General features: G+C 34.9%; 1 protein-coding gene across 5 annotated transcripts; it reads left to right on the top strand.

The window, feature by feature from the left end:
• The first annotated feature begins 1,855 nt into the window (after positions 1-1,855).
• Positions 1,856-25,453, top strand: LOC146457665 (5'-AMP-activated protein kinase subunit gamma-1-like). 5 transcript variants are annotated; one of them, XM_085091766.1, is made up of 19 exons: positions 1,856-1,995; positions 2,204-2,301; positions 6,313-6,363; positions 11,855-12,280; positions 12,488-12,539; positions 12,847-12,950; positions 13,484-13,517; positions 13,729-13,776; positions 15,416-15,474; positions 16,667-16,712; positions 17,155-17,209; positions 18,593-18,719; positions 19,324-19,404; positions 20,022-20,106; positions 20,685-20,722; positions 21,562-21,633; positions 22,528-22,602; positions 22,733-22,827; positions 23,228-25,453. In XM_085091766.1, the coding sequence occupies exons 2-19, from the start codon at positions 2,257-2,259 to the stop codon at positions 23,232-23,234; spliced, it is 1,500 nt and encodes a 499-aa protein (XP_084947892.1). In that variant the 5' UTR covers positions 1,856-1,995; positions 2,204-2,256; the 3' UTR covers positions 23,235-25,453. The 5 variants fall into 5 exon arrangements, with proteins under 5 accessions (XP_084947892.1, XP_084947894.1, XP_084947895.1 ...); XM_085091768.1 differs by having other exon boundaries at positions 22,733-22,831; XM_085091767.1 differs by having other exon boundaries at positions 1,870-1,903.
• The last annotated feature ends 197 nt before the right edge of the window (positions 25,454-25,650 follow it).

The following is a 25,650-nucleotide window of genomic DNA, read 5'->3' as shown; positions in this document are numbered from 1 at the left end:
ACAAAGAAGGGAGGAGACCTGAGAGGCTTCATGTTCTAATGGTTCACTTGTGAAAAGTTTTCCAAGCTACATGTTCATTATTTTATATACCATCTGCTTCCCTTGTGTTCATTTCTTTGCGCAAGCGTGTGTTTTTGAGTTTGGAATTTAGACTGAATGCCAGCAAAAATTAGCCTGTGTTGCAGCTGGACTTGTCACTCAATACCTATAGAGAACTCGTCGGGGATTGTATAGACTGTCTGCGACGCAGCCTAGCAAAAATAGCTGACAAAATAAACCAATAGGCAAGTGTTAACCGATTACAGTTCAAAAGCTGGTATTCTACTCGGTCTCTAAATCTCGCGAATCCGAGAGGAGTCGAATTAGGTCTACCACAACTCGGGACTTCCAGGATGTTTAAGTCCGGCGGGACACAGTTAACTATGACATTCGTTTTAGACCAAACTGATTGCAGGGGTGACACTACGGCAAAGGGCTTATTTATTTGGGCCAATATTTCAACTAGTACAACAAGTCTTCTTCAGGGCCAGAGTTACAATGAGAAAAACTAACGGCTCTTTAAAAGTTTAAGTTTGAATGTTAACCTATGTTTACGGTTAAAATACTAGTTGTATAAATATTGGCCCAAATAAATAAGTCCTTTGCCGTAGTGTCAGCCCTGCAATCAGTTTGGTTTATTTACACGTAAAGTGACGTCTGGCACTTGCATTTGCACTACAAGAGATCCGGCAATGGAACGTATTCAGAACAGTTTATTTGTGCGTCGTGTGATCCCCTGCATCCAAAAGTTTCGTATTAAATTTAGGACTGATTGCGAGCTGTTTTAACAAACGTGCTCATGTGAAAGGTGTTAGAGAGATTGCAGGGCCGTAGCAAGGCTAAAACAACTGGGGGCCGAGAAAATTGGTTGAACAAAATTCCCCCCCCCCCCCCCCCCCGCGCCGTCACTCAAAAAAAAAAAAAACAAAGGGAGATCGATTAAGGGAGTTTAAGATGCAACGAGATCATCAAAAAAGGAGTAGATTTAGTAAGCAAAACAGTACTGACTTTGCACCTGCATCGCACTTTTTGGTACATTTTTTGCCCGTTTCTTTTACGCAGACTTCCACGTGAAATCTCCTCATTTCACGTTTGAAGGAGGACGTAAACAAACATTTTTAAATTTGGAATCGGGCAGTAAGAATCTGACTGTAGGAAAAATTAGTTTTCTGTGGCTCTTGAGAGGACGTATTTGTATGGCTTTCGACGACGCGCGAACACTAAATTGTTCAACTAAGGCGGGAGCCCATAACCTGACCAAGGACAAAGGACATTCATATTGTTATCAGTCAATGAGCGGGCGTCTTATAAAACAAGTAGTTTATTTTAACAGCTTTAATGGCTTGAGATTGGTTGATTTCGATTCATTTTGGTTCTTATTTCTGATTCCAAGGTAGGAGTGCCTTTGTCGCTGTTGTATATAAAAACAAACTGTTAGCAAAGGAAACTGATTGATAGTAAACAGATTATTAAAGATTGTGAAAAGGCACTTACAGCGTCAGAATTCAAGACTGGTTGTGCACATTAATTTGTTTTATTTATACTTTTTAGCACATTGTTTTTTAACATGCAAAATTTCTGGGAGGCTCAAGCCCCCCCTGTCCCTCCCCCTTCCACGGGCCTGGATTGGCACCACGTTTACGACTGTGTAGTTGAGGACAATAGAACTGATAGAAGTGGTTTTTACATAAACTCCAAACCTTGGTCCTCCACGTGCTTCCATGCTGGATCGCGGGAAGCCTGGTGCCTTGTTTGTTTTTATTGGCGGAAGTGACGCATAAACAAACTAGCTTTACCGCTGGGGGTTAATGCGCCCGTGATACGGTCTTGAAGTGGGGATTGATGGCTGAGTTGTTTCCAGCAAGTAAGGCAAAGAAAGTCTTTTGACTTGAACCTTCAGTGTGGATAGCGTACAAATTTTGTCAACCGTATTTCAAGATGAGTACATTGCACTAGGTAAGGCTACATTTCTTGAAGATGTAGAGTTCGTGCAAACTTCAAAGCGATATTGGTGCCGACGTGCTTGGACTGCGGCAGAATTTTTGCGCTGTAGCTGTTTTGTTTATTCATTCCGCTCCTCCGTTTATAGTAAATCTGTTTAAATTACACTACAAATTATATTCTCGTAATAATTAATGATTCCGGTTATTGTTGTTTTGTTTAGACTGTTGCTTATCGATCGGATGATTACCTTGAGCAAGCTGAGCTGAGAGTAAAATGTCTGATCATCCGTCAGGAGGAATGGATGTCACTACGGACAAGGTAACGCGTAGATTAGTTACGCTTGCGTGTTCCTAGAGCGTTAATCTGCTGTTGACAGCGTTGTACTTTCGTGTTTTTGTGGTTTACTTTCTGATCATGCAAGTTGAAAAGAAACTGCCTGTTTGGTACTGATCGAAGAGAAGTATATACATGTAAGCTTACATAATATGCTCAGCGAACTCTTCGCGATCGAGATCAATGTCATTGAGGTTGCACAAGTGGTAAATGGACATAAGCTTATTTATGTGCCGTTTGAGATTTTAATGATTTTTTTAAAGGAAAGAAATCCAATACATCTTGGCTTTCGTTATAAAGTTATAATCACGACAGGTATTTTTCTAATTTAAGATTCCCTTTTAATTTTTGCTTTTACATTTCTGTGCGATTAACTTAGTAATTATACCATGCAGAAGCAAAGTTGAGCTCTGCGCGACGCGAATGATTCAAAATTTATTTCATGTCAGTAGTGGGCCAATCATGGCACTCTTTTGTATGATATTCCAACAGGAGCAGTTTAATTATGTTGTTTTGAAGTAGAAACTGCGTTTGATTTCGGAGAAAAATCTTAAATGTGCTCAGTTTTTAATGAAAAATTGCTAAAATTTTGGAAAAGAGTCGAAATATCAATCCTTTATTGCCACGTTGTTATTAAGGTTTGTCACTAAGAGGTGCCACTTAATTGTTAAATATTTCCTTTAGAATAAATTGTCATCCTTTGTTTGCATATATTATTTTGACAGAGTACAGCAGATAATTACACTTTTGAAGAGTTAATTTACTGCATGAAGTCCTGATTTTCAACGGAATATACATTTTATCAATGCTCTCTGAATTTTTTTGCTCCAATTTTGATGTTTGGAAACCAACACTTCCAGCCAAATATTTAACTTTATCTTTACTAGTAAGTTAATTATTTTGGTTTTTAAAAATCGCCCCTTTATGCAGTCTTCAAGGAAAAGTATTGTATTTATATTTTAGTCTGTGAGGTAAGCATACTTTGGTGACTTTGTTTTTAAATGTGACAGACCTTTTCACCCCATCTGTAGAGCTTCCTTCCGGAACATAAAATTTTCATCTTAAAATGTTTTACTTGTTATTCTGGTTTGGAAAATTTGATTGTCATCAATAAAAGGATTATCTCTGGTGATCAATACTCGAGGTTGCTTCATTTTACTGAAGTTTTTTCAAAGAAATTTAATTTGTATATTCAATCACTGCTATATTTTTGGGTTGCATGACAGCAACCCTTTTCTGGCATTTATTCTGTTTATTTTGTGTCTTTCTTTCAAAGTTATCATCAAGAATAAGTGATACTATTATCAGAAAGTAGTCACATGATGAACCTACTATAATAGTGCATTTCATATGCGATGTCCTTTTATTCAAAAAGGCCCAAGTTTGAATCCCACATGATGAATAAGTTTTCTGTCTCGTTTTTTTCTTCTTTGGTTTGTATTGCTTGCTATTTACAGTAATATGCAGTAATCATGGGTTTTTAAATTAGGTAAACCTGTTTACTTTTTTTATGAATAAGATAATTATTGTCCTCATAAATCACATACATGGACTGTTGCAACTGAAATTTTGCAGATGTCACACAACCCAAGTTCACCTTAGTGAACTTAGTTTTTATAATACTGTAGGTTTATGTGTGATGGCTTGCTCAACATTCTCAGACACATTTTTATCATAATTATTTGCTTGGAGATGAGTTAACCAAGGAATCTGTTCAAACAGCACATGGAAAAAATATTTTTTTGCTTTATGTGTACCTTTCAAGATTTGTTTAAGTTAGGCTCATAGACATTTTTAAATACTTAGCTCACTGGTTTTGTAACCTGGAGATCCTGGGCTAAAATTCTCCTTCCCATTACCAGCCAAGTTTTTCCTCTGTCAGGAGCATATTAAGTTATATTTGACTTCTCCATTAATGGAAATAACAAACTTGCCAATGATTGTTTTGTTTATATGCACAGCCAACAGAGTGCTACCAATTTAACTACGGTGCCTACTGTTGTTACTGCGCATACGCTCTGCGCATCTCGAGATACTCGGGTTTCTTATGGGTGGTGCCTGCTAATACAGGAATATTTTTGCACGGTTTTAAACTATGCGGAGAAAGCAGAACTAAGCAAACGCTTTTGGTATCTCGAAAGAAAATTGGGGGTAACCATGCATTTTTCAGAGATAATTAAGCTTCAATTTAGGAAAAAATCCCATACATTGCTTTATATTTTGGCGCTTTTTAGAGATATTACTGCTTAATTATCTCTGAAAAATGCGTGGCTACCCCCAATATTCGTTTTGGATTCCAATAGGCCTTCCTAAGATCTGCTTTTCCCGTATAGTCATAAACTGCACAAAAATACTTCGATATTAGTAGGCACCGTCCTTAACTGTGCATTGATAAAGTGACTTTATCTTGATCTTTACCCACTATGAAACTGTTTCAATGTTTTGACGAAGTCAATCCATAGCATGTGTTGGCCTACATAGGGTCCAAAAGGCATCATATGATGTCATTCCAGTTTTATTCAAGTCAAGATAATATCTTGCCTGGGTTATTTTCAGGCACAAGCAGTATGGCTGAGTATGAGTATGGTGTGACTTTTTTTTGGAGATTTCCAGCAATTTCCATATATTTTATATACGTTTTCATTTTTATTTATTTATTTTTTATTTTATCGAGTTAGTTACATACATTTAATAAAGTGGGTAAAGTCTATTTTTAAGAAAAGTTGGTGTGATGTCTCATGACTTTACTTTACTTCCATCGCCATATATTATTAATAATTTTGTTCTAAAACAGGGAACACGCAGCCAGTGGCTACTTCCTTCCCAGTGGGTACTTTCCTTCATTGAGGGAAGAACTCTTGGTCATATGTACTTACTGAATTTGGAAAGAAATTATGAATAATATAATGAGTGAGTGTAGATTCAGTGCCAAAAACAGGCAGTTACGGGTGATCAATAAATGTATTTTTATGCTGTGACTGCAGACTTGTGGTATGGACTGAATGTAAATTTATTACAGCTCGTTAAATAATTCATATTCACTTTGCCTCAGTGACTGGGAAGAGGCAAGAAGATAACTCATATACATCACGTTTCTTCTTGGGGTTGTGTTTTCATTTAAATGTAAAATGTTGGATAACTTGTATTATTGAGTGAAGTGATTTTTCATGACATAATCAGATTGTGTGCAGTCCTGAGCTCTCATGAAAATCTTTGGAATGATTATAGAAATGGTCTTTTTATTGATGTACTTGTCAACGCCAAGTTATAATTATAACTATTGTGCCGAACTTGCTGTCTGTAGCGGCAATCAAATATCACTTATTGCAGGTCCTGTTGTGTGATGAATGTTGTTATGTACATACAACTTCAATGTACAGCATTTTAATTTACATATAATTTTTTAAGACTTGACTTAATCTTCCAGGCTTCTGGTTTGAACAGGCAAAAGAGCAATCATGCAACACTTTGCCTACAGGCAGATGTATTTTCTGTTGATCTGTCAGTCTCTCAAATGTCTCTAGACCGAAGCACACATAGTGTGATTGTGTGATTTGTTTTTATTCATTAATTCCCCTCATGTGACAGACCATGAGTTTAATAGCATGGCTGTAAGTGGTTGCAAACTGTGATTTTACATATTGTCATGGGGGAGCCCAAAGAAGCAAAAGTGCACATTTGCTTCTTTTTGAAAACCCAGAGGGAGTTGCACTGTCTCAGATTTTGAAGCAGAGTGTTCCATGGAACAGTACCACTACAGCACAAACTATGTTTCACGTACTCTGGGCCGTCTAAGCTTAGGTAGATAAAGTTTGCCAACATTCAAACCGAAAACAAATTTAAACCTCAGCATCAATCGTATGCAAACTGAAATTTGATTTTTTTGAAATCAAAATGAAATATAGGATCTCTTCAGAATAAGTGTCACTGAAGTATAATGAAGCTAAGTAATAATAATTATTATTGTATATTTGTGTGTATATACACTGTGTACAGGAGCAGTATGGAAGCGTAGGAAATAGATTGTGGAGAAGTGTTGAAATGGAGGTAATGTAACAGGTTAATATAAAGTAAATTTCACTTTAACATACTGTGAAAACCATGCAACCATTGTAACATGCTATAATTCAGCCTGTTTCTTTCACATTTGGGCTTCAAAGCAATGGCACAATTTGTGGTTAGTGGACAGTGGGATTAGATTAAGTGTAAAAATGAGTGCAGAAATGAATTTGCCATAAGCACAAAATCCGATGTTTGGTAGAGATCTGCTGGAAATTCAAAGAAGTTTGAATTCTCTGATTCTTAGAAAGAAATGTGTCGCTTGCAAACTACCACTGCCCCAGGCTATACATTTCTTGGCAAAAAAATCCAGTTTTTAAATATTATAATATTTCCTTGAGTTTAAATCAGATCTGCATGAAATTTGGAAAATTCATTTCTGTGCTTGTTTTTAAACTAATAATAATTATTTTATTAATGATAATGTCATGCTAACTCCAAATTGTGCTAAATATTCTGATATGGGATTGATCAGAAGTAGTCTGTTTTTATGAAAAAGAGTTTCAGGTAGTTGAAATTGTGCTTACTTACATTGAATCAAAGTGGGATGTCTTCAACTTCTTTTTTCCAACTTTTTGAGAAATTTGATGACAGCAAGAACTTGGCAGTGAAAGAAACAGGCTTATAGCTGTTTAATGGAAATGCGTCTTTTGCAGTTACTGTAATAAATAACATGCAACAATTCACTTCACCTAGATATGAGATTTACGTACTTGTAGCTGCACTGTTTGCTAATATTAATACTAATGATCACTAATGCTGGTAAACTCTGTTCTTCAACATCCTCAGAAAACTCATCTTTTTAAATAATTTTGCACTTTACACTTCCTTTTATGGGAAAAAAAATGTCTGAGCAATGACCTGAGATAATATACTTGAAATTGGTGATAATTCAGGCAGTTCTTTATGTTAGCACGGTAGATATATTTAATAGTCTAGTTTGTTTAGTGGGAGGGTGTGTGTTGGGGGGGGGGGGAGGTATATGGTTTCTTGGGCTAAACAAATGACGTATAATAATAACATACTGATAATAATTTTTAGATATTAATTTTGTCAAGGTAGTCTTTGGGTGGATTTGAAAGGTTGAGAGCATACCGGTAACCATTCTTTTTTTTTTTAAACTATATTTTTTTGCTTTAAAGTGTCAAATGTTCCACTCTGTTGTGCTGCTTACTTTTCTTTTACTGGACAACATGAAACAATTCTGACTTGCTATTTTTGCCTCATTTTCCCTGAAAAATGAGCATAAACCAGCAGAATAAAAAAAATTATGATGTTCTCTAACTAAATTGAAGGCCACATTAAAAAATTCGGTCACTTGTGACCAAAACAAAATTTGACCTGAAACTCAACGAAAGACAGATATGCTCTCCACTCCTCTCTTCAATTACAATTTGGGATTGCCCCCAAAAAAGGGAGAAAAAGAAAAAGAGAGAAAAAAAACCATGCATAACACATGAATATGCTGCAATGGACAAAACATGTACATTTTCAATCAGCTGGGAGCGTGATACAAATAATAACAAGCAATATGTTCCATCATTCCAACTTGGAAAACATCTATTAATAGTAACTTCCAACCATCTCACTCTGTGAATTTAAAGAGTTTTTAATGAATCAGCTAAGCGGAATGACCAAAATGTATTTATTGCATTGAGAACATTACGGGTATTAATGAAGAATTATTAATAGTTATTATTTTATTTGTGTAGCACAAGCCCACCACATATTAACTACTCATAGGACTGAACAATTTAACTAACTTTAACATCTCCTTAGAATGGAAATTAATGTTGTGTGCCATGTGGATGAGTGTAATATTTGAAATATATAAAATATTTAAAAGGAAAACTGTTAAACAATGGTAACTTTTCAATGATTAGTGTTTAACAATAATATTGGATGCTAATAATTCAAATACACTAGTTATTAAAATACGTAAAACGTAATTGTGCTAGACAGCAGCCTGAATAAGTTTGCTGAAGTAAATAAAGACAGCAGTATATGCAGAGTACATAATTTCTGTAGCCTAGGAAACATATGAGTAATATTATAATTCTGGTAAGATTGATATTATAATAAATATCAAAAAGTGTCAGTAATGGTTAAAAAAATATAATTATTATTAATATAAAACTTACAATTCAAAAAAGAAAAAAATGAAGAGGGATACTAAGTCATTTACCACATGTATATAAACTTTAACTTTGATGAATGTTTGAAAACAACTGTAAAATTTTATGCAGGGACTGTTAGAGTAGATAATTCCGTTGAACTCTAGACACACTGGAAATAACACATTGTAATACGGCAAACTTCTTTTGTTAATTTTTACAGCAATCTTTGATAATTTTCTGTATGCAGTACCAATGAACAAAGAACTTCAATTTGCTCAACAATGATGTTAGAAACTTATTAAAAAGTACTCTCTCTTTCTTTTTCAAACCCAAACCTAAAACTATAAATATATATGATGATAAGAACCAAAAATTAGCTGAATTGTAATTTTTCCTTTTAAATCTTGTTGCCATGTTAAATGTATTTTCCTCCTGCACATTTCATTAACTGCTGTATTGCCTTACTTACTCAGCCTAATGTTTATAAGCCTCCTGTGTTATTCTATTATTTTAGGCTTGATTCATCACCACTTTCCTTTAATTTGTGTGTAGGTGGCTTTTTTTTTCTATTTAATTTGTCTTTTATATCTTGTATCATGAGTAAACTTTAACTGATTGACAGACTGACTGATTATTTTCTACTTTTTTAAGCTGATGAAAAAGCATAATTTTAAAGTTATATATTAAAGCCATCTTTCAGCTCTGATCTGACTACATGTTGTTTCTTTTTTTAGTATTATTTTTCTTGTGAGCAATTTGCATGGTCCAGTGTAATGAAATTGTGCCGCAATCATTAAAAGCCATTAACCTTAACAAAACTTTTATTTTCTTTAACATAATTTACTCATACAGTGTATTTGGCAGACTTTTTTTGTTTGCTTGATCAAATCTTCGTGTTGTTTTTGTATGAAAATAATTTTCAAACAAAAACAACATAAAGATTTGAAAAACTTTTCTCTATTAATTTCCTGGGTTATTATTAATAATAACTTTTATTTACCTTCAGCAGCGTTTAGTTTTTAGTGTTAGTGGGGCCGAGCATTAAGCTTCGCAAAGAAATAATTTAAATTGAAGATAACATGGTTAACAGTTGCAACTAGCAGGAGGCAGACCAGCCGGCTATATACAAGCGCAGCCGAGGAAATCAACTCAGGGCTGCTGAGAAACGGCTCCAGGTAGTGGTCAGAGTGGGATTTGGAACAGCAGGTTCTCCTGATTTAAAGTCAAGCACTCTAACCACTTGGTTATGCTGCCTCCTTCCCTATAAAAACCTGAAAACAAACAAACAAAAACAAAAATGTGAAATTTCACTTCTTGTTGGGGTACAATACCGTGCATGATGGGAGATTTCACATGGGTTTTACAGATCTTAAACGTCTTTGGGAAATGCTGTAGTAGGGTAAATGTTTTGAAGCTTTTTTTCAAGCCATTTCTAACGGTACCTGCCACAAATTTTTTTTTTCTTTATACCAATTCCACTAATATGTTTTTTTCTTTATACCAATTTCCATTACTTAAATAATATTGATCAATATCTTTGACAGTTTTGGACAGAAGCTTTGGCTAAAATTATGTGCATGGCTTCAAGCTCCAAAGAAAATAAGTGCAGTAATAATGGAATGCCTATTAAATCCTAACTTGAATTCATTTACAGCTAATATCATTGTTTCTTCATGTTTTTTCATGTCTTATGGTTGTAAGGTACATTTACATTGCCAGTCTTTAGTCCTGTTACTATCACTTATTTGACTTGATCAGCTTCTGATAATCCATTGCTTCCAAGTCTGAAGTCTATTAATACTCTAGAGCTATGTCTATTAATTAATTAAAAGATAATTATTACTTTGTGATAACTAATAACTAGTTTTAACCCATCAATTGTAGTGCTAAAATATATCTGATAATATGTGACAGAAATGGAATGAAATTATTTTTTTGAGTGCTTTAATAAGGAAGGACTTCTGTCCTTATAGTTCCTCGGACTTTGCTAGCTCTGTGAAGAAAATTTAGTTTGGTGAGATCAAACTTTGGCTGTGCTCTAATCTAGTCCAGAGGTCATGGCTCCAAATTTCGCTAAGGTCAAAGATTTTTCTTCGACCTCAGCCAACCAAATTTCCTTCACAGAGCTAGCAAGCCTGATGAACTAAAAGAACAGTCCTTGCTTTGGTACTAAAAAAAGAAAATTATAATTATAATAATTTCATTTCATTTCTGTTGCATTACATGGATGCTACATGGCTCACACTTACATACCTGGCCCCAGTTGTTCAAAGAATGGATAATTTTGTCCACTGGATAGGTCGCTATGCGGCAAATAAATGTGTGCAATAATTTCCCTATAGCCCTATAATTTTGTGTATAGGTGGTTTACGTTGCTGCCATGTTGGTTGACAAAACAAAAGAAAATTTGCAGACATAATTTGTGTAAAAATGACAGTTAACTCCCAGAGGAGAAAAATCTTATTGTTCCTGTCCACCAGCATGGTTACCATGATGTCACATGTAAACAATCAATAGAGTAGAAGCGTATGTCTTATGGGATTTTGTGAAAACTTGCCAGAAGCGTTGTTTGGTATACATTTGCAATGATGGATATTGACTTATCCACTGGATTAAGTTATCCACTCTTTGAACTACTGATTGCTGAATATATAATATGTGACCTAGGTTAAAGTAATTTTAACAATTGAAGGGCTTGGAACATAACTGACCTCGGCCTATAGTCCATTTTAGCTGGTGTGTTGTTGTATTGGCTCAGATTTGCTGGATTTTTTGTATGTGGTCTAAGTTCAATTTGTGCAAGAAACATTTTATCCACATCTTCAGCTTCGTTTTGTGGTTAAAGTAGAAAACTTGCCAGTAATATAATGGGTTTTTAAACCAAACAAAGTGCAAAAAAGCAAAAAATCTTGGGGCAATATTTCATAAACAAATTAAAGGCCGCGTACAAAAATCCAGCATATGTGAACCAAAACAACAAAAACAAGCTTATATGCACCATAGGTCAACTGGTTATGCTCCAAGCCCTTTTATTACTGTTGTCTAGTTACTGTCAACTCTCGCCTTGCAGACACCTTGCTATTACGGACGCCCCGATAATACGGATAGTAGCTAAATCCCTGGCAAAAGTTTATTACAGATGTTTGCCTGAAATAAATCCCTGCTATTACGTACTTTTGCTGTGAAGGACACCAACTCGCTATTGTGAGGGTGTCTGTAATAAAGGGAGTTGACTGTAATTGGTTTATGGAGTTCTATAACTAAGGATTGTACAATTTAAGAAAACAGCTAGACAGAAGTACAAAACACAGTTTTCACAAATTGATTTTTTATTTCTCAGTGCATACTATTTTCTTCATCAGAATCTTCATCTTAATGATGATCTCAGCTCTTTTGCGATGCCATGCCTTGAATACCCTTCATCGTACGACTCCACGTCAGATGGTTTACCAAAAGAACAGCAAACCTCAAGGGAATGGGTCTTGGAATGGAACAGGAAGAGTGATACAAGTGAAGTGCAGGAGTACTTGCAACAAATGCAGCGTTCTCATAGCCACTCACAGCCAGAATCAAACTCTGATTCTCCTGAGGGTTTTAGTCGAAGTAGCTCTGTTCCAAGATATGGAGGATTTGATGGCCAAGGTGAAGAGCAGATGGAGAGTGAGCCTTTTGAAATCCAAAACTTATCATGTTCGCCAGGCAAAAAATTCATAGATATGCGGCAGACTGTAGGGGAGGTCACTTGTGATGACATTATCGCTGATGATGGAAGAGGAGGAAGAGGCTTTGTAAGTACCTTACGGAAATTGTTGAACTTGGCAGAGAGGGGCTACTAATTTGACCTTTGGTTTTTAGTCAATACCAGGATGCATGATGCATAAATTGCTAAATGTATTTTTGACAACATAACTCACAATTGACTTTAGTTAGTCCTAGCAGCATGAAATAAAAAAAAGTCATCTAATGCTGCTATATTTTAATCTGTGTTACTGTAGGCACCTGGAAGTGAAGATCAAGATGATATTCTTCTGGATGAAGCAATGACAGGTATATTAACCATTTAAGCCCTAACAGTGATCAGGATCAAATTTCTCATTGTATTGTCAATGCTTATTCAACCCCTGAGGCCATGAGAATGAAGGATGTGATCACCCAAGGTGCATTTTCTTAATATTTTAATAACTTCTCCCCAGTACTTTTATAAGAAAAGTATGGAGACAAGATAGGAGAATTTGTTCTTGATTAATGTTTTTTTTAGGTCTTGCATGCCGTGAGGCACAAAGGAGTAACAGGTGCAACATGATTGCATTCCTTCTCCATTATTGTAATGAGAATAATTTGTGTTTGTTAACAGAAGAGGGGGAGAACTATATGTACACCAACTTCCTCAAGTCCAGAACATGTTATGATATCATGCCGAAAAGCTCCAAGATTGTAGTTTTTGACATCAAGTTAAGGGTGAGCAAATCGCAGTTGATGTATTACTTGTTATGTTCTAATACTACAGGTGCAAATATTGGGTTTAAAGAAGATTCCAATCTCCAGTGGACTATAAAACTAGTATTACTGGCAAAATAAACATTATTGGTGTTTACAAAATACATTATTGTATTGTTCACAAAATATCCCTACAGTCTACTGTACCTTCCTCCCCCCCCCCCCCCACCCACTGACAGCTTTTTAGTTGTAACCAGGAGATGAATGGTTCATGTTGATAGTTGACATAACCAGTTAAGTAATTTTGATTGCCCAGAATTTTCAGAGATGCATATTGTGTTATGAGGAGGCAGAAGGCATGAATCAAAGCACTGATGTCAGCCTTTTATTTTCCTTTCCCTCTTTCCCACCTCCCCTCCCCTCCCCTCTCCTGTGAAAAGCCTGGTAGTCAGGTTATGTTTTAACGTACAATACACTTGTCTGATAAAATTAACATACCTGGATATGATTATCTTTTAATCATAAACTAATTTTCCTGAATTCTTTTGCTTTAGGCAAAAAAGGCATTTTTTGCACTTGTAGCAAATGGTAAGTAATAAAAATTAAATTTCATAATAATTATTATTGAAATACAACAGTTACTGTTATAGTAGTTCATAGTAGTTATAGTAGTTCATTTGTTTTGTTGTCTCCCGCAATGGCTCTTTTCACTTTTTCATAATTCCAAATTTGAGTTACGGTGGCTGTAGTGGATTTTAATGTAGTCTTGCTGTGTTAATTGTGTTCTCTTTACTAATAGGTGTCCGGTCAGCACCTCTCTGGGATAGTGAGAAACACACCTTTGTTGGTAAGCATCTATTGTCACTTCGTGTACTGGTGATTCCCATCAAAGTGGCAAGTGTCATTCTTGCTAAGTCGTCAAAATCGTATTATGATTTCTTGTGCAATTTTGAAGTTTATACATGTGACATTTTAGCCGTCATTGGAGAGGATTGTATATATAAAGTGATCTAAACATGCACATGTGGTACTTATTGCCTGACCCCAATGCCAAAAACCTGGGCCCTATTCTTGTCAAACAATGTCATGGGATCTTAATTGCAGAAGTTCTTCATCTCAACTGAGACAAGATTCTTCATGCGAAATTGCTAATACTGTAAGGCAGGCATTTTTTTAGATTTACAGTGTGAGATTGTAACCTACCCTCCCACCCATGCCCAAGGTTAGCTCCTACCATCTTCTCTCCCCAAAGTTTTGAACTTATGGTGTCACAGTGTCACACACAAAGTAAGATTTCCCTCACAAAAATGATCTAGCCTCATCCGATCAGGAAGCATCATGACCAATAGCTATAAAGGAAACTTGTCTGGCTACAGTGGTTAACCTGTTAAGCTCAAACAGTGATTGGCATCAAATTTTTTCTTGTGATATCAAATGAAAGCTTATTCAACCCCTGCAGTCATGAGAATTAAGGATATGATATCCAAGGTGAATTTTCTTGATATTTTAATAACTTTTCCCCAGTACTTTAATTTTAAAAAAAAAGTATGAGGACAAGATAAGAGAATTTGTTATTGGGGGTCTAAAGGGTAAAAGTGATCTGTCCTATGGCAGATTTTCTGTGTCCCTGTTTCTTTTTTATCATTATTATTTCTAATTTAAACAATATTTGAATACGGCATTTGCTCTAGGAGCAACTAAGTGCTCATTGAGAGGCTGAGCTTACGTCGGATCAACTAACACGCATAAACACACGGCAGAGACAGACTTATTTACAGGGCTAACATGAGTACGAGTTAAAAAAAGAAAACTACAAAGCTAACTGGCTAAGAAAAATGAGATGAAAGGAAGATAAATGACTGAAGTTGCTTGAATAAACAAACATTCGCAAAATCATTTGCAAATCTGGAGAACCAAACAGAAAACATTCAATCTTTTTCTTGTCCTAAGCCAGAATCCATTTATCTCCCAGTAGGTGGGCAGCAGAGGTAAATAATGCAATACAATGAGCAGCATACATTGGACAGTACAAAAATTGTGTAACCCTAACATTGTATTATTTTGTAACTCAAACTAAAGATTTTCTCTCAATCTTAAATTTGTCTCTGGTCTGTTATGATGTACTGAGAACTGAAACTCCAAAATGTTCAGGTTTAGTTTTGTTGTTGAGTTTTAGCAACAATGGCCTTTAGGGTTGAATTGTGATACAAGTGAAGATTCATAGCTTTGAGTGCTACCATTATTTTCTATTACTGCTGATACTGAAGACCAGACCTAGCACTTTGTATGAAATATTTTGTGAAAGCTTGCTTTTTAAGAAAAACACATAACATAGCAATTATTTACATTTTGTACATTTGTATTGTTGCTGAGTGTACTTTGTGGTACTGTGTTTACACACTCTCTATTGCTGTTAGATAATTTATCATTAATATCTATCACAGTTTCTCGGCTACTAAGTTGATGTATTTCCCTTTGTTTTGTAGGAATGCTGACTATATCTGACTTTATAAACATCCTTCGGTATTATTACAAGTCACCACTGGTAAGAAACATTCAAGATTTCAGTGATCGCTATACAACATGTTGCAGTTCTGAATAGCTTTTTAAATGTCGGTGAAAGATCCACCCTTCTCTGGCAAATTTAGATGTGATCACCATTTCAACTCACCAAAAACGTAAAAAATAATGATGTCCCAGATGTATAATACGTAATTTGTGTGTGTTTTCTATGATATCATAAGATTCAAACAATTTGAATTTTAATAAATTCATATTTTATACGTACCATTTTGCACCTGTGTGTCCTTATTTATTGGCACTTAACATTTACAGTCAATCCACGTCACTCATGACCAGTATTTCCGAGAAAACATTCAAAATCCTCTTAATGTAATGTAATGTCCGGCATTTTAATGGAATGTTGAACATTTCTGGAAATCTTTCCGAAAAAGACGCATTAATGAGAAAAAAGATTCAAAATACTCAAGGGAAACAATTGTTATTCTTGAAATACTTAATGCTGTAATGTAAAGAAAAAGTCATCGCTTTATACTGTCAATAAACTAGGAAAATTTCTATGGGAACTCTGAAATCTTGTTGGCGATGTTCGAAACTGACATGTAAATTTCAAAACTCCATTCAAATTTCCAAAATACCGGTCACGTGTGACGTGGATTGACTGTAAAATTATGTCCAAGACTGTATTTTTTCCCTTTATGGTCTTGTGAATTACGAAGGAACCTTCTATGGAACAAATTAACATGGCCAACAATCTTTTCTGTGGATGTTTGGATTCCTGGTTTAATTTTGTGGTGGAAGGAGGCCTTATCAACAGTGCGGCAGTTAAACAGGAAATTTTGGTATAATAGCCCTGGGGCTGGCATGTTCAATATATCTTACAATTTTCACTCCACCATCAGGGCATAAACAACTGACAAACAACATAGTTACCTCTTTTTCTACGACCCTTACTAATAAAATTCCCAAGTTTTCTGAATAAACCTTGTGAAACAAATTAAATACTAACATCTTGTAATCACTGCTGTTGTGATGTTATGAAATTTTAAGGCATATTTTTTCAGAGGACGCAGGGCATTTAATCAACAACTTGCCACGACTGAATGGCATCTAAATTTGTATCTAACACCCACAAAGGTGTGAAACGAAGGATGAACACGCTTGTTCTTTTGTAGGAGGCAAGTTCAACTGAATTATTTTTTCTTCTTTCTCCTTAGGTTCAAATGGACGAGTTAGAAGATAACAAAATTGAAACTTTTCAAGGTGATAAAGAAATAACAATAATTAAAAATAGTAATTACAATGATATCTTTATTTTCTCCCCTAATTGGCAATTTACAGTGTAGCATTATCAATAAATTATTGAAAACTTGTGGTAAACCTTTCACCAGCGCTTGTTTTGGAGCTGACTTAAGAACCCAGGGAGATTAATTTTGATTCTAAAAATGGCAAATATGTGGTGATAATAGGAAGGGATTTATTCACACAAAGCTAGCATGTAAATACAAATGTTTGGTAAAAATGATATTAATCTATAAATTTTATTTTCAAAAAAGCATTGTTATCCAAAAATTGTTCCTGTGAGCCTGCAACAGCCCAACTTGTACCCTATAAGGAGAGATCCCTTCAATCTTCCTAGAAAAATTGGGTTGACTATATTATGTTAAGTGGTTTACATGAGATTTTTTTTTTCCTTTTTATTAAGAATTGAAGCAGTCTAGTTTGAAGCCTGGTCTTGTTCAAATTGCCCCAATGCAGAGGTAAAAGATTTTTTCATCTAATTCATGTAATTACCTGTTTGCCATGGAATTGTAATACCTAATTATTGAAAGGCGCCAGGGAGATTAACCGACCCAAATGACGTTTTTTTTAGATTACTTATTGTTATTTTAGCTCAGATTCACCAGAGTTTTTGTATGTGACCTTGAACTTGTTCAAAAAACATTGCTCCATTGTTTTATGTACTGTTGTGTACTTTGTTTGCAATAAAAACCTATGATTAAGGGCATGTTTTCTGCTTTTATCACAAAACGAAGCACAAAGCAACAGATAAAACAGCATTCCTGAAGGAATTCAAGGCCACCTGCAAAAACTCGGTGAATCTGATCTGAAACGACAAAAAGTGATCTGAAAAGTCATTTGCGTCGGTAATGCTCTCAGCCCCTCAATTGTAATAGAATGTTCACTGGTTCACTTAATTGTTAATTAAATGACTGTACTTTTAGGTTGCTAGATACTAACTGGCCGTAGCAGGACTGACTTTTTGTTTACAAGCCCCAACATTTGGGATGTTGTGCCATGCATCCTCAAATAGTGATTTCTCGAGTTTCTCTTGGTGTATTATAATATATATCCTTCCAGAGAAGTTAAAACATTTTTTGTATTTGTATTTAATAAGAACCCAATTTATTATTGTGAACAATTTTATGCAGCCAGTTTTTAGCTAGTGGCAAAAAAACTCAAATTTGCAAACAGCAGAGAATCCACCTTTATTGCTGTAAGGTAGAGAGGGTTACAAGACAGTTTTACAAAAGGATTTGTAACTAGGTGGAGTCATGATAACAAATAAAACATGGTTAAGGGACCCCAATGTTTTGGCTGAAACTTCAGCCTTCATCGTAGGGAAGTGATAAGAATTTTACCAAGAGCATGATGAATATAAAGGAAAATGCAAATTTTTGAGCTAATTATTATAAGCCTTGTCCTTTAGAGCTAAATTTAAATACTTATGCAGCCACTATTAATTTACACTGTTGTCCCCATTGAGTGGAGTCTTGCAAATATTAATCTCACGTTACTCTAAAAGGCATCTATTACGCCAATTTGCTCTTGGTTTTTTTTTTTTTTGTTTAATTAACCAGGGCCCAGTTGTTCAAAGCCTGATTAAGCTAATCCTGGATTAATGTGAACTTTGATTCAAGTTTAATAAGTTACTAATCAGTAAAGATCCTTCCAAAAGATTTTTGGCCCTCAGTTTTGGCTAAGACATTTCTTTACCTTTAGCTTGAAATTAGGCTTTAAAACCACTTTCTTAAGAGTAAGATGAGAACCTCAATTAACTTTTAATTGTAGGTTAGCGTTAATCAGCTTTCAAACAACGCGGCCCAGATGTGTTAAATTTTAAATGTTCAAATTTTTAACAGTTTGTTTGATGCTGTGAAGACATTGGTGGAATATAAAATACATCGACTTCCTGTGGTGGATCAAAACACTGGCAATGCACTTTACATCCTCACACACAAGAGAATACTACGATTCATGTTTTCTGCTGTAAGTTGATCATGACAAGACTTCAAACTCTGTTGTTAACATATACATGTTTTAAACTTGTTCTGTACATCTCTTGTAATTGTTGTGGGGAGAAGTTGTGTAACCATTGAGATGTTATGTTTAACAAATTGACGGCAGTTTTCTGTGGTCTAATATACTCTACTTATTGACCATAAAATGATGCAATAAGATCTTCAAAATTCAAGTGGAATCATGATCTGCAGGCGAGTGGTTTCACTGCCAAGTTTTGAACATTTTTATAGTCACTTGCCATTTAATGGTCTATAAGAGTATAGTCCATAGAAAATTGCCGTCAATTTTTGTTTTTTACAATAACATGGAAAAAGTACATTCAAGCAGAATTGGCTTTATGCGAAACATCTGACATCATTTAAAATTATTGTCTGTACTCTTATTCTAAGGGGCCAATAGTTATGAGCCAATCAGCACACAGGAATTTTAACGGTTGTTGTAACATTTTCTTTGGTTATCACACCCTTTGTTCCCATAGTCCACATACATGATCACGTGCATTGATATCACAAACTTAAGACAGATACAACTGCACATGTAGGATGCTGATCTCCGTATTTTTCTTTCATAGTTGACACAAGCGAATCCACCTGAGTTCATGGGAAGCACACTAAAAGAGTTGGGAATTGGAACATACCAAAATGTTGCCATGGTAGGCATTGTACACTGTATATACCACATGCCATGAAATTTGGCAGGTTTAAATTTTCCACTCTGTTAGCCAAAGTAGAGCATATACAGCTGTATGGAAAAATTTGTATTTTAAAGGCCAAATTGTGAGTTGTGATCTTTTTCGGCAGAGTCCCTCAACAATATTGTCTTCCAGAGTTGCAAAATTGTAAATTTTGTACATGTTATAACATTTTCCCACTGACAATGATTTGTACAGAAATTGATGTACCACTCCAGTGATTTTTACAGTATCATTACCAAAGCATGTTTGTTTACATTTATTTAAATTTCTTCTTTCATTTTACAACAAAGGCATTGAAGTTAAAAGAATGCAAGCACAGCATCAGTGTGAAAAAGAGCTTACCCTTGGTTCAGAAATGGATCATGTGTTGTCTAATTTGCAGCTGTGGTAGATTTCATAATTTTTTAATTATTCTTGATTCGGAGAAAACATCAGCAAAACACAAAAATTTGTTCACTGCATCACAAACAAGTACTCCTGCCAAAACATTATGTACACCATACTGTGGGGTGTTTTATTTCCATATTGTCTAGTGTAATGTCTCATGAGTAGCTGTGATTATTTTTCCGCGTTAGATATCTCCTGAGACTCCTCTGATAAAAGCATTCCACCTGTTTGCCGACAGAAGAGTTTCTGCTCTACCAGTTGTTGATGAAAGAGGTGTGATTATATTCTGTTATCTTCGCCATTTATTGACTTGAGTCAGTTCAATCTTTTTCAAGGATGTTTGTATAAAAAAACCTTCAAAAATGCTGATTTAAACACACGTTTCAAATGAAATTCGGGGGTCACTGATTTCATTCCAGAGACTTATGAATTCTTTTATTTATTTAACTATTTATCTATCTATCTAGATTTATTTATTTATTTAGTTATTTATTTATTTAGTTATTTATTTATTTATTTATTTATTTATTTATTTATTTATTTATTTATTTAATTCATTTCATTTTTCAAAGTGTAGAGAATAATAATTTATTGGTAAAGAAACTGAATGATATTACTAATAAAAAAAGGTGTCACTGATTATAATCCTAAGAGTTAACTCCAGGCAAAGTTATCAAAAAAGGCTGCCAGCCTTTTAGGTATTTGATTTTTTCTTTGGTATGCATGTGCTCTCTTGAAATACATGTAATGTCATTATGTGGCATGACATTGCATTGTGAATTTCTGTGTGCAGCCTGCACATTTGTTGAAACCCTTGTGAATTGAAGTGTTAACTTTGATTCATTTTTCAGGTGTTGTTGTTGATATTTATGCAAGATTTGATGTCATTGTAAGTAGTATTCATTGTATTCTTTTTACGTCAGAGCCCTCTCAAATTAATAGTTCCACTCAATCAGTTCAAGGTAGTCAGTAAATTAAGTTTACTTAAGTATCACATCTTCTGTTTGGACCCAATAGGCCATTTCTGAGTTGCAAAGTGCAAAGTTTTTGTTATGAAAATTAGTTTTCATTCATATATATGCAAACAAAATTAATTTTCATATAAAAAGTTTTGTGCTTAGCCTCGCTTTCATAGTGAGGTTTGCAGCAACTCGGAAATGGCCTATTGCAAGTGGCCTGCAAACTGGGATATTTTCATGCTAATAGTAAAGAAAACCTGTCTAATTTTAAGTTCTGTAAATAAAATTAGTGATGATCAGACAAACAATTATTAAAATTAATATGTCAAGACTATCAAACTCTTCTCAACTCCACCTTACAGTCAACCCAGGTCACGCGTGAACGATACTTTTGAAATTTGAACGGAGTTTTGAAATTTACACGTCAGTTTTGAAAATCGCCAACAAGATTTCAGAGTTCCCGTATAAATTTCCCTAGCTTATTGACGGTATAAAGCTATGAATTTTTCTTTACATTGCAAAATTGAATATTTCAAAAATAACAATTGTTTTCCAAGTATTTTAAATCTTTTTTTCAGTTAATGCGTCTTTTTCGGAACAATTTCCAGAGAAATGTCCAACATTCCATTCACACGTCGGACATTACAAAGAGAAATTCGAATGTTCATTTCATTCTTGGAAATACTGTTCACGCGTGACCTGGATTGACTGTAAAACATTTTAGGTCTTGCAATCTAAATATTGATTTTGGATATTTTTCATTTCATAGAATTTGGCTGCAGAAAAGACATATAACAATTTGGATGTTACTGTAAAGCAGGCACTACAACACAGAGCAGAGGTATTGTTTTGAGCTTCTAAAAAGATGACAGATGGGGGTTACCTGTTTCACCCTTTGAGATGGTTGAATGGCCTAGAATATTCCACTGAGTTATAACTCATCAGTTTATGACACTTTCAATCAAGTCGTGGGAATGTCTTCTACATTTCCCCCTACATTTCAGTGTGGAAAGTTATGTGAGTGTCAGGGAAAAATTTCTACATAATATGATAAAGAGAGCTAAGATCAAAATGTTTGACACGGCTAGTGGTAAAATTTAATATGCTGTATGTAATGCTCATTTTGTTATAACTTTGCCAACCTGAGCATTTACTATTAATAATAGTGTTTCTCTTTATCACGGAACTTGGAGCTACATGTATTGACATAAATCATCTTGGATTAGCAGTGTGCAGGGTGTAATTAAACATGTATATGAACCTAGTAAATGCCCAAGCTCCCTCTGAGTTCCCCTTTAATGATAATAATTGATTAATTTATATAATTGCGCTTTTTAACATGAAATGATCAAAAGCGCATAACAATATTAGAATATACTACCCTTTGACTCTGCTGTAGAGCATCTAACCGGTGTGCTCAATGATCAAAATTTAACTCCCATGGAGGACTCAGAACTTTTTCTTCTGAGTCCTACATTTATGACAGGCAGAACTAGACAGTAACTGGGTGAAGCTCTGGCCTTATGGTGTGACTTTACCTTTTCTTATTATCATGGTTGTTGAATTTAAATTGAACTGAAGAATTGGTAAATTATTAAAGGGCCAAGAGCATAAATATCTCACGTTGAATTTTGAAACACTAATTTTGGTCATATTTGAATGTGCGTTTGAACAGATAAGTGGTTATCCACCCAGTCCTTCAAATGTATTCAAGTTGTATTTTGTCCTCTTACAGGGATTTGAAGGAGTTCACCGATGTTACTTAGATGAAACCCTTCACACAATTATCGATCGACTTACTGATGCAGGGGTGAGTTGAAGTGAACTTTTCCAAAAATGTTTGGTCAGGTGTGAAAAATGCATAATTTATGACAGTTTTCAGTAATCCTTTAGGTTTGTTGTCTCATAATCACAAAATGCTGCTGTTTCTTTCTTTGTAGGTTCATCGTCTGGTTATTGTTGATAAGGAAAATCGCTGCATTGGAGTATTATCATTGTCAGATATTCTTAAATTTTTGGTCTTGCGGCCTGGGAAGTAGGTATTGATCATGCTCTTGTATTTCTATTTACTTACTATTAAGAAACTAATGATAATAATTAATAGTAATAATAATAATAATAATAATAATAATGGTTTATTCACAGCAAATCCACATAAAAAAAATGTGGCTCTTCATCTGTGAATACTAATTATGTAATATTAATTTGAATACTTATTAATACTAATTATTTGATATTTATAAGAAAGAAAGAAAAATTTATGATAAATCTATACATGAAAGAACATAGCAACAATTGAAGGAAAAGGAAGTTTTAGTAAAATTATGTTAGTTTTGCCCACTTTGTCAGTGGATAACCAAGCCTTGCTGGGAGAGTGTAATATTTTAATAATTGTTATAAAACTTTAATACCAGTAAATGGCTTTTGTTTTTCAGCTTGTAATCCTGCTGCCCTTCCTGATGTCCTAAAGTGAACAGCAAAAGATGAGACTCTACAAGGAAGGGCAGAGATTGTAAAACTTGCATTTGCTCAGCAGCATCTAAAAACTGGTGAAACAGAGTAAGACACTGAATGGTGAGAGACCCCAAAAAGGTTCAATCTTTGCAGTGAAAAGAACAACCGTATACCTGAATGTGAAGACCCTCTTCATAGACATGTACCATGTTAGGGAAAGTGCTTTGTTATGTTTAGGAGTAGGCTAGTACCAGTAGAAGCATTTGATGCCTGGAGAAATTGATTCATGTCACCTGGTGTTTTTCTTGTGGTCAGAGGAAGGAAATTTAAAGTTACAGTTAGAATGAGAGAAAAATACTTTTAATTAGTAGAGAACTGTAACACATATTTACTAATGTAATTTTTGTGTGATCTGACTACTTCTTCCAACCAGTGTCAGAGAATGTGCAGTTCCAGAAAATATCCATACTCCCCCTGAGGAAGGTTTTTTGTTTTGACCCCCCCCCCCCCCTGCAGAAAATACTTTGCTTCTAAGGGCTTTTAAGACCCCCCTCCCCCTAAGAATTTCCAATTACCTTCCATGGGGTGGGTCTGGATTTTTTGTGGAACTGTACAATATTTGAAGGGCACACCAGAAAATGGGCACAAGTGATCATTCTAAGTTTCACCAAAATGTCCTATCTTTACCCAACAGACTTAATATCACATTAGAAATTTTGTTCAGCTTTAAACAGGTAAGAAATGGTATCATTTCAAGCATCCCTTCAGTTGGTTCAATTTTAAGGCTGAATTTGAGTACAACATAAACATGGAAAGTTCTACATTTCTGACACAATGGCCAGTCTGTGTGCCTATTAAAATTAAAATTGGAGAAATCTGGATGTATCACTTGTGCCCCTTTTCCTCCAGGGCCCAGTTGTCCAAGAGCCAATTAACGGTAATCCCAATTAAACGTTAATGGAGCTTTTTCATTTTGTTCTTTAAAAATGTTTTATTAAGCTTTTTTAAGCTAATGGCAAAGAAAAGGTTACATCAAAACTGTGAGTCAAAAATATTTTGACGAATCGTTATTGATTAGTAATTGAACTTGAATCAAAGTTCATGTTCACCCAGGAGTAGCTTAAGCAGGCTTTGAACAACTGGGCCCAGTGTTTGAGGGTATACAGGGAGATCTTAACCCTTTAAGCCCCAATAGTGATCAGCATCAAATTTCTCCTTACAATATTACTGCTTGATGAAACATTTTGGTTATGAGAATAAAGAAAATGATCACCAAAGATAACACCCATTGATTGATAGAAAAATTCTCAAAACTAGTCCCATAATAAATATGTGGGAAAGAAGGGAGAATATAGATGTTTATTTTAGGAAATAAAGGGTTAGTATGGGTATTAGGCATTCCACCTTTTTTTTTTTTGGATTTTTTTTTTCTTGTGGCTGGTATATATTTTAATTCAATTCCCAAGATTCCAAGTAAATTGTACCTTTTTGTGGGGAGGGGGAGGGCTGGAGGTGTGAGGGGGTGGAGGTGTCGTTACCCTGAATCATGCACTTATTTTTCTTCTTCATTGCAATTCTGAAGGCGGGAAGACTGGGTAGGGTAGGAGGGGTGTACTAGGGGAGGGGAGGGTAGTCTTGGGTGGCAAGTAGGAATTCAAGACACGTTGAAAGCAAGCCCCAAACTCTGTTAGCCTTATGCCCTTGTCATTTTTTGCCCAATGTTTATGGCCTGTGAGGAATGAGAAGTGATGAAGGCCAGCTTCATGTCACAGACTGATGTGTAGCGTTACTAATTGGATAATTTTCTATACAAAACTCTTTTCCCCAACCGATATTTGCTGCTGTTCTGAATAATATTTAACTCAATAAGAAAATATTTGAGATGAAAATGACACTGTATGAACTCAATTTTTCAGATAGTTTGGTAAACTATTTTTTCATCATTAAAAAAAAAATGGGAAAGTGCATCTATTGCAGGAAGTATAATGCTTTCTGTAACTTCCACGTTGTTGGTTCTTTACATAAATTTGTATTTTTAAGCTTTGGTTGGTGCTATTGAAGACACTTCTTGAATAAACAATGTTAATTTTTCCTATAAGGATGCATGGTCTGTAGATTTTGTTTGTTACAAGACATGGTTTTCAAAATTGGTTCTGTAATGGCGTTTTTTTAGTTTCTTTGGAATAAACTTGGTATTAATTTGTTTCCAGAGTTGTCCTGTGTACAATTTTTATTAAAAGACCTTCATCACGGTGGAGAGACTTTAGACATTCCAGGGCAGGGGATTGGGAATTAAGGTCTTTGCATAATAAAGTGACAGGGAGATACTCCAGTGATACAAAAATATGTCAGAAATATTCATACATACGTGTTTCCATTCAGATCATTTACCTTTATGTTAAAA

This window comes from Pavona decussata, unplaced genomic scaffold, assembly GCF_977016875.1.
Source record: "Pavona decussata unplaced genomic scaffold, jaPavDecu1.1 SCAFFOLD_238, whole genome shotgun sequence".
NCBI lineage: Eukaryota > Metazoa > Cnidaria > Anthozoa > Scleractinia > Agariciidae > Pavona > Pavona decussata.
This window is presented reverse-complemented; position numbering and strand designations above follow the sequence as displayed.

What these genes read in the sequence shown, in the direction of transcription:
- LOC146457665 (XM_085091766.1), top strand. Translation starts at nt 2,257, where the DNA reads ATGTCTGATCATCCGTCAGGAGGAATGGATGTCACTACGGACAAG. An exon ending in TGGATGTCACTACGGACAAG is followed by an intron (nt 2,302 to 6,312) that starts GTAACGCGTAGA and finishes CACTGTGTACAG; the next exon opens with GAGCAGTATGGAAGCGTAGG. An exon ending in CACTACAACACAGAGCAGAG is followed by an intron (nt 21,634 to 22,527) that starts GTATTGTTTTGA and finishes GTCCTCTTACAG; the next exon opens with GGATTTGAAGGAGTTCACCG.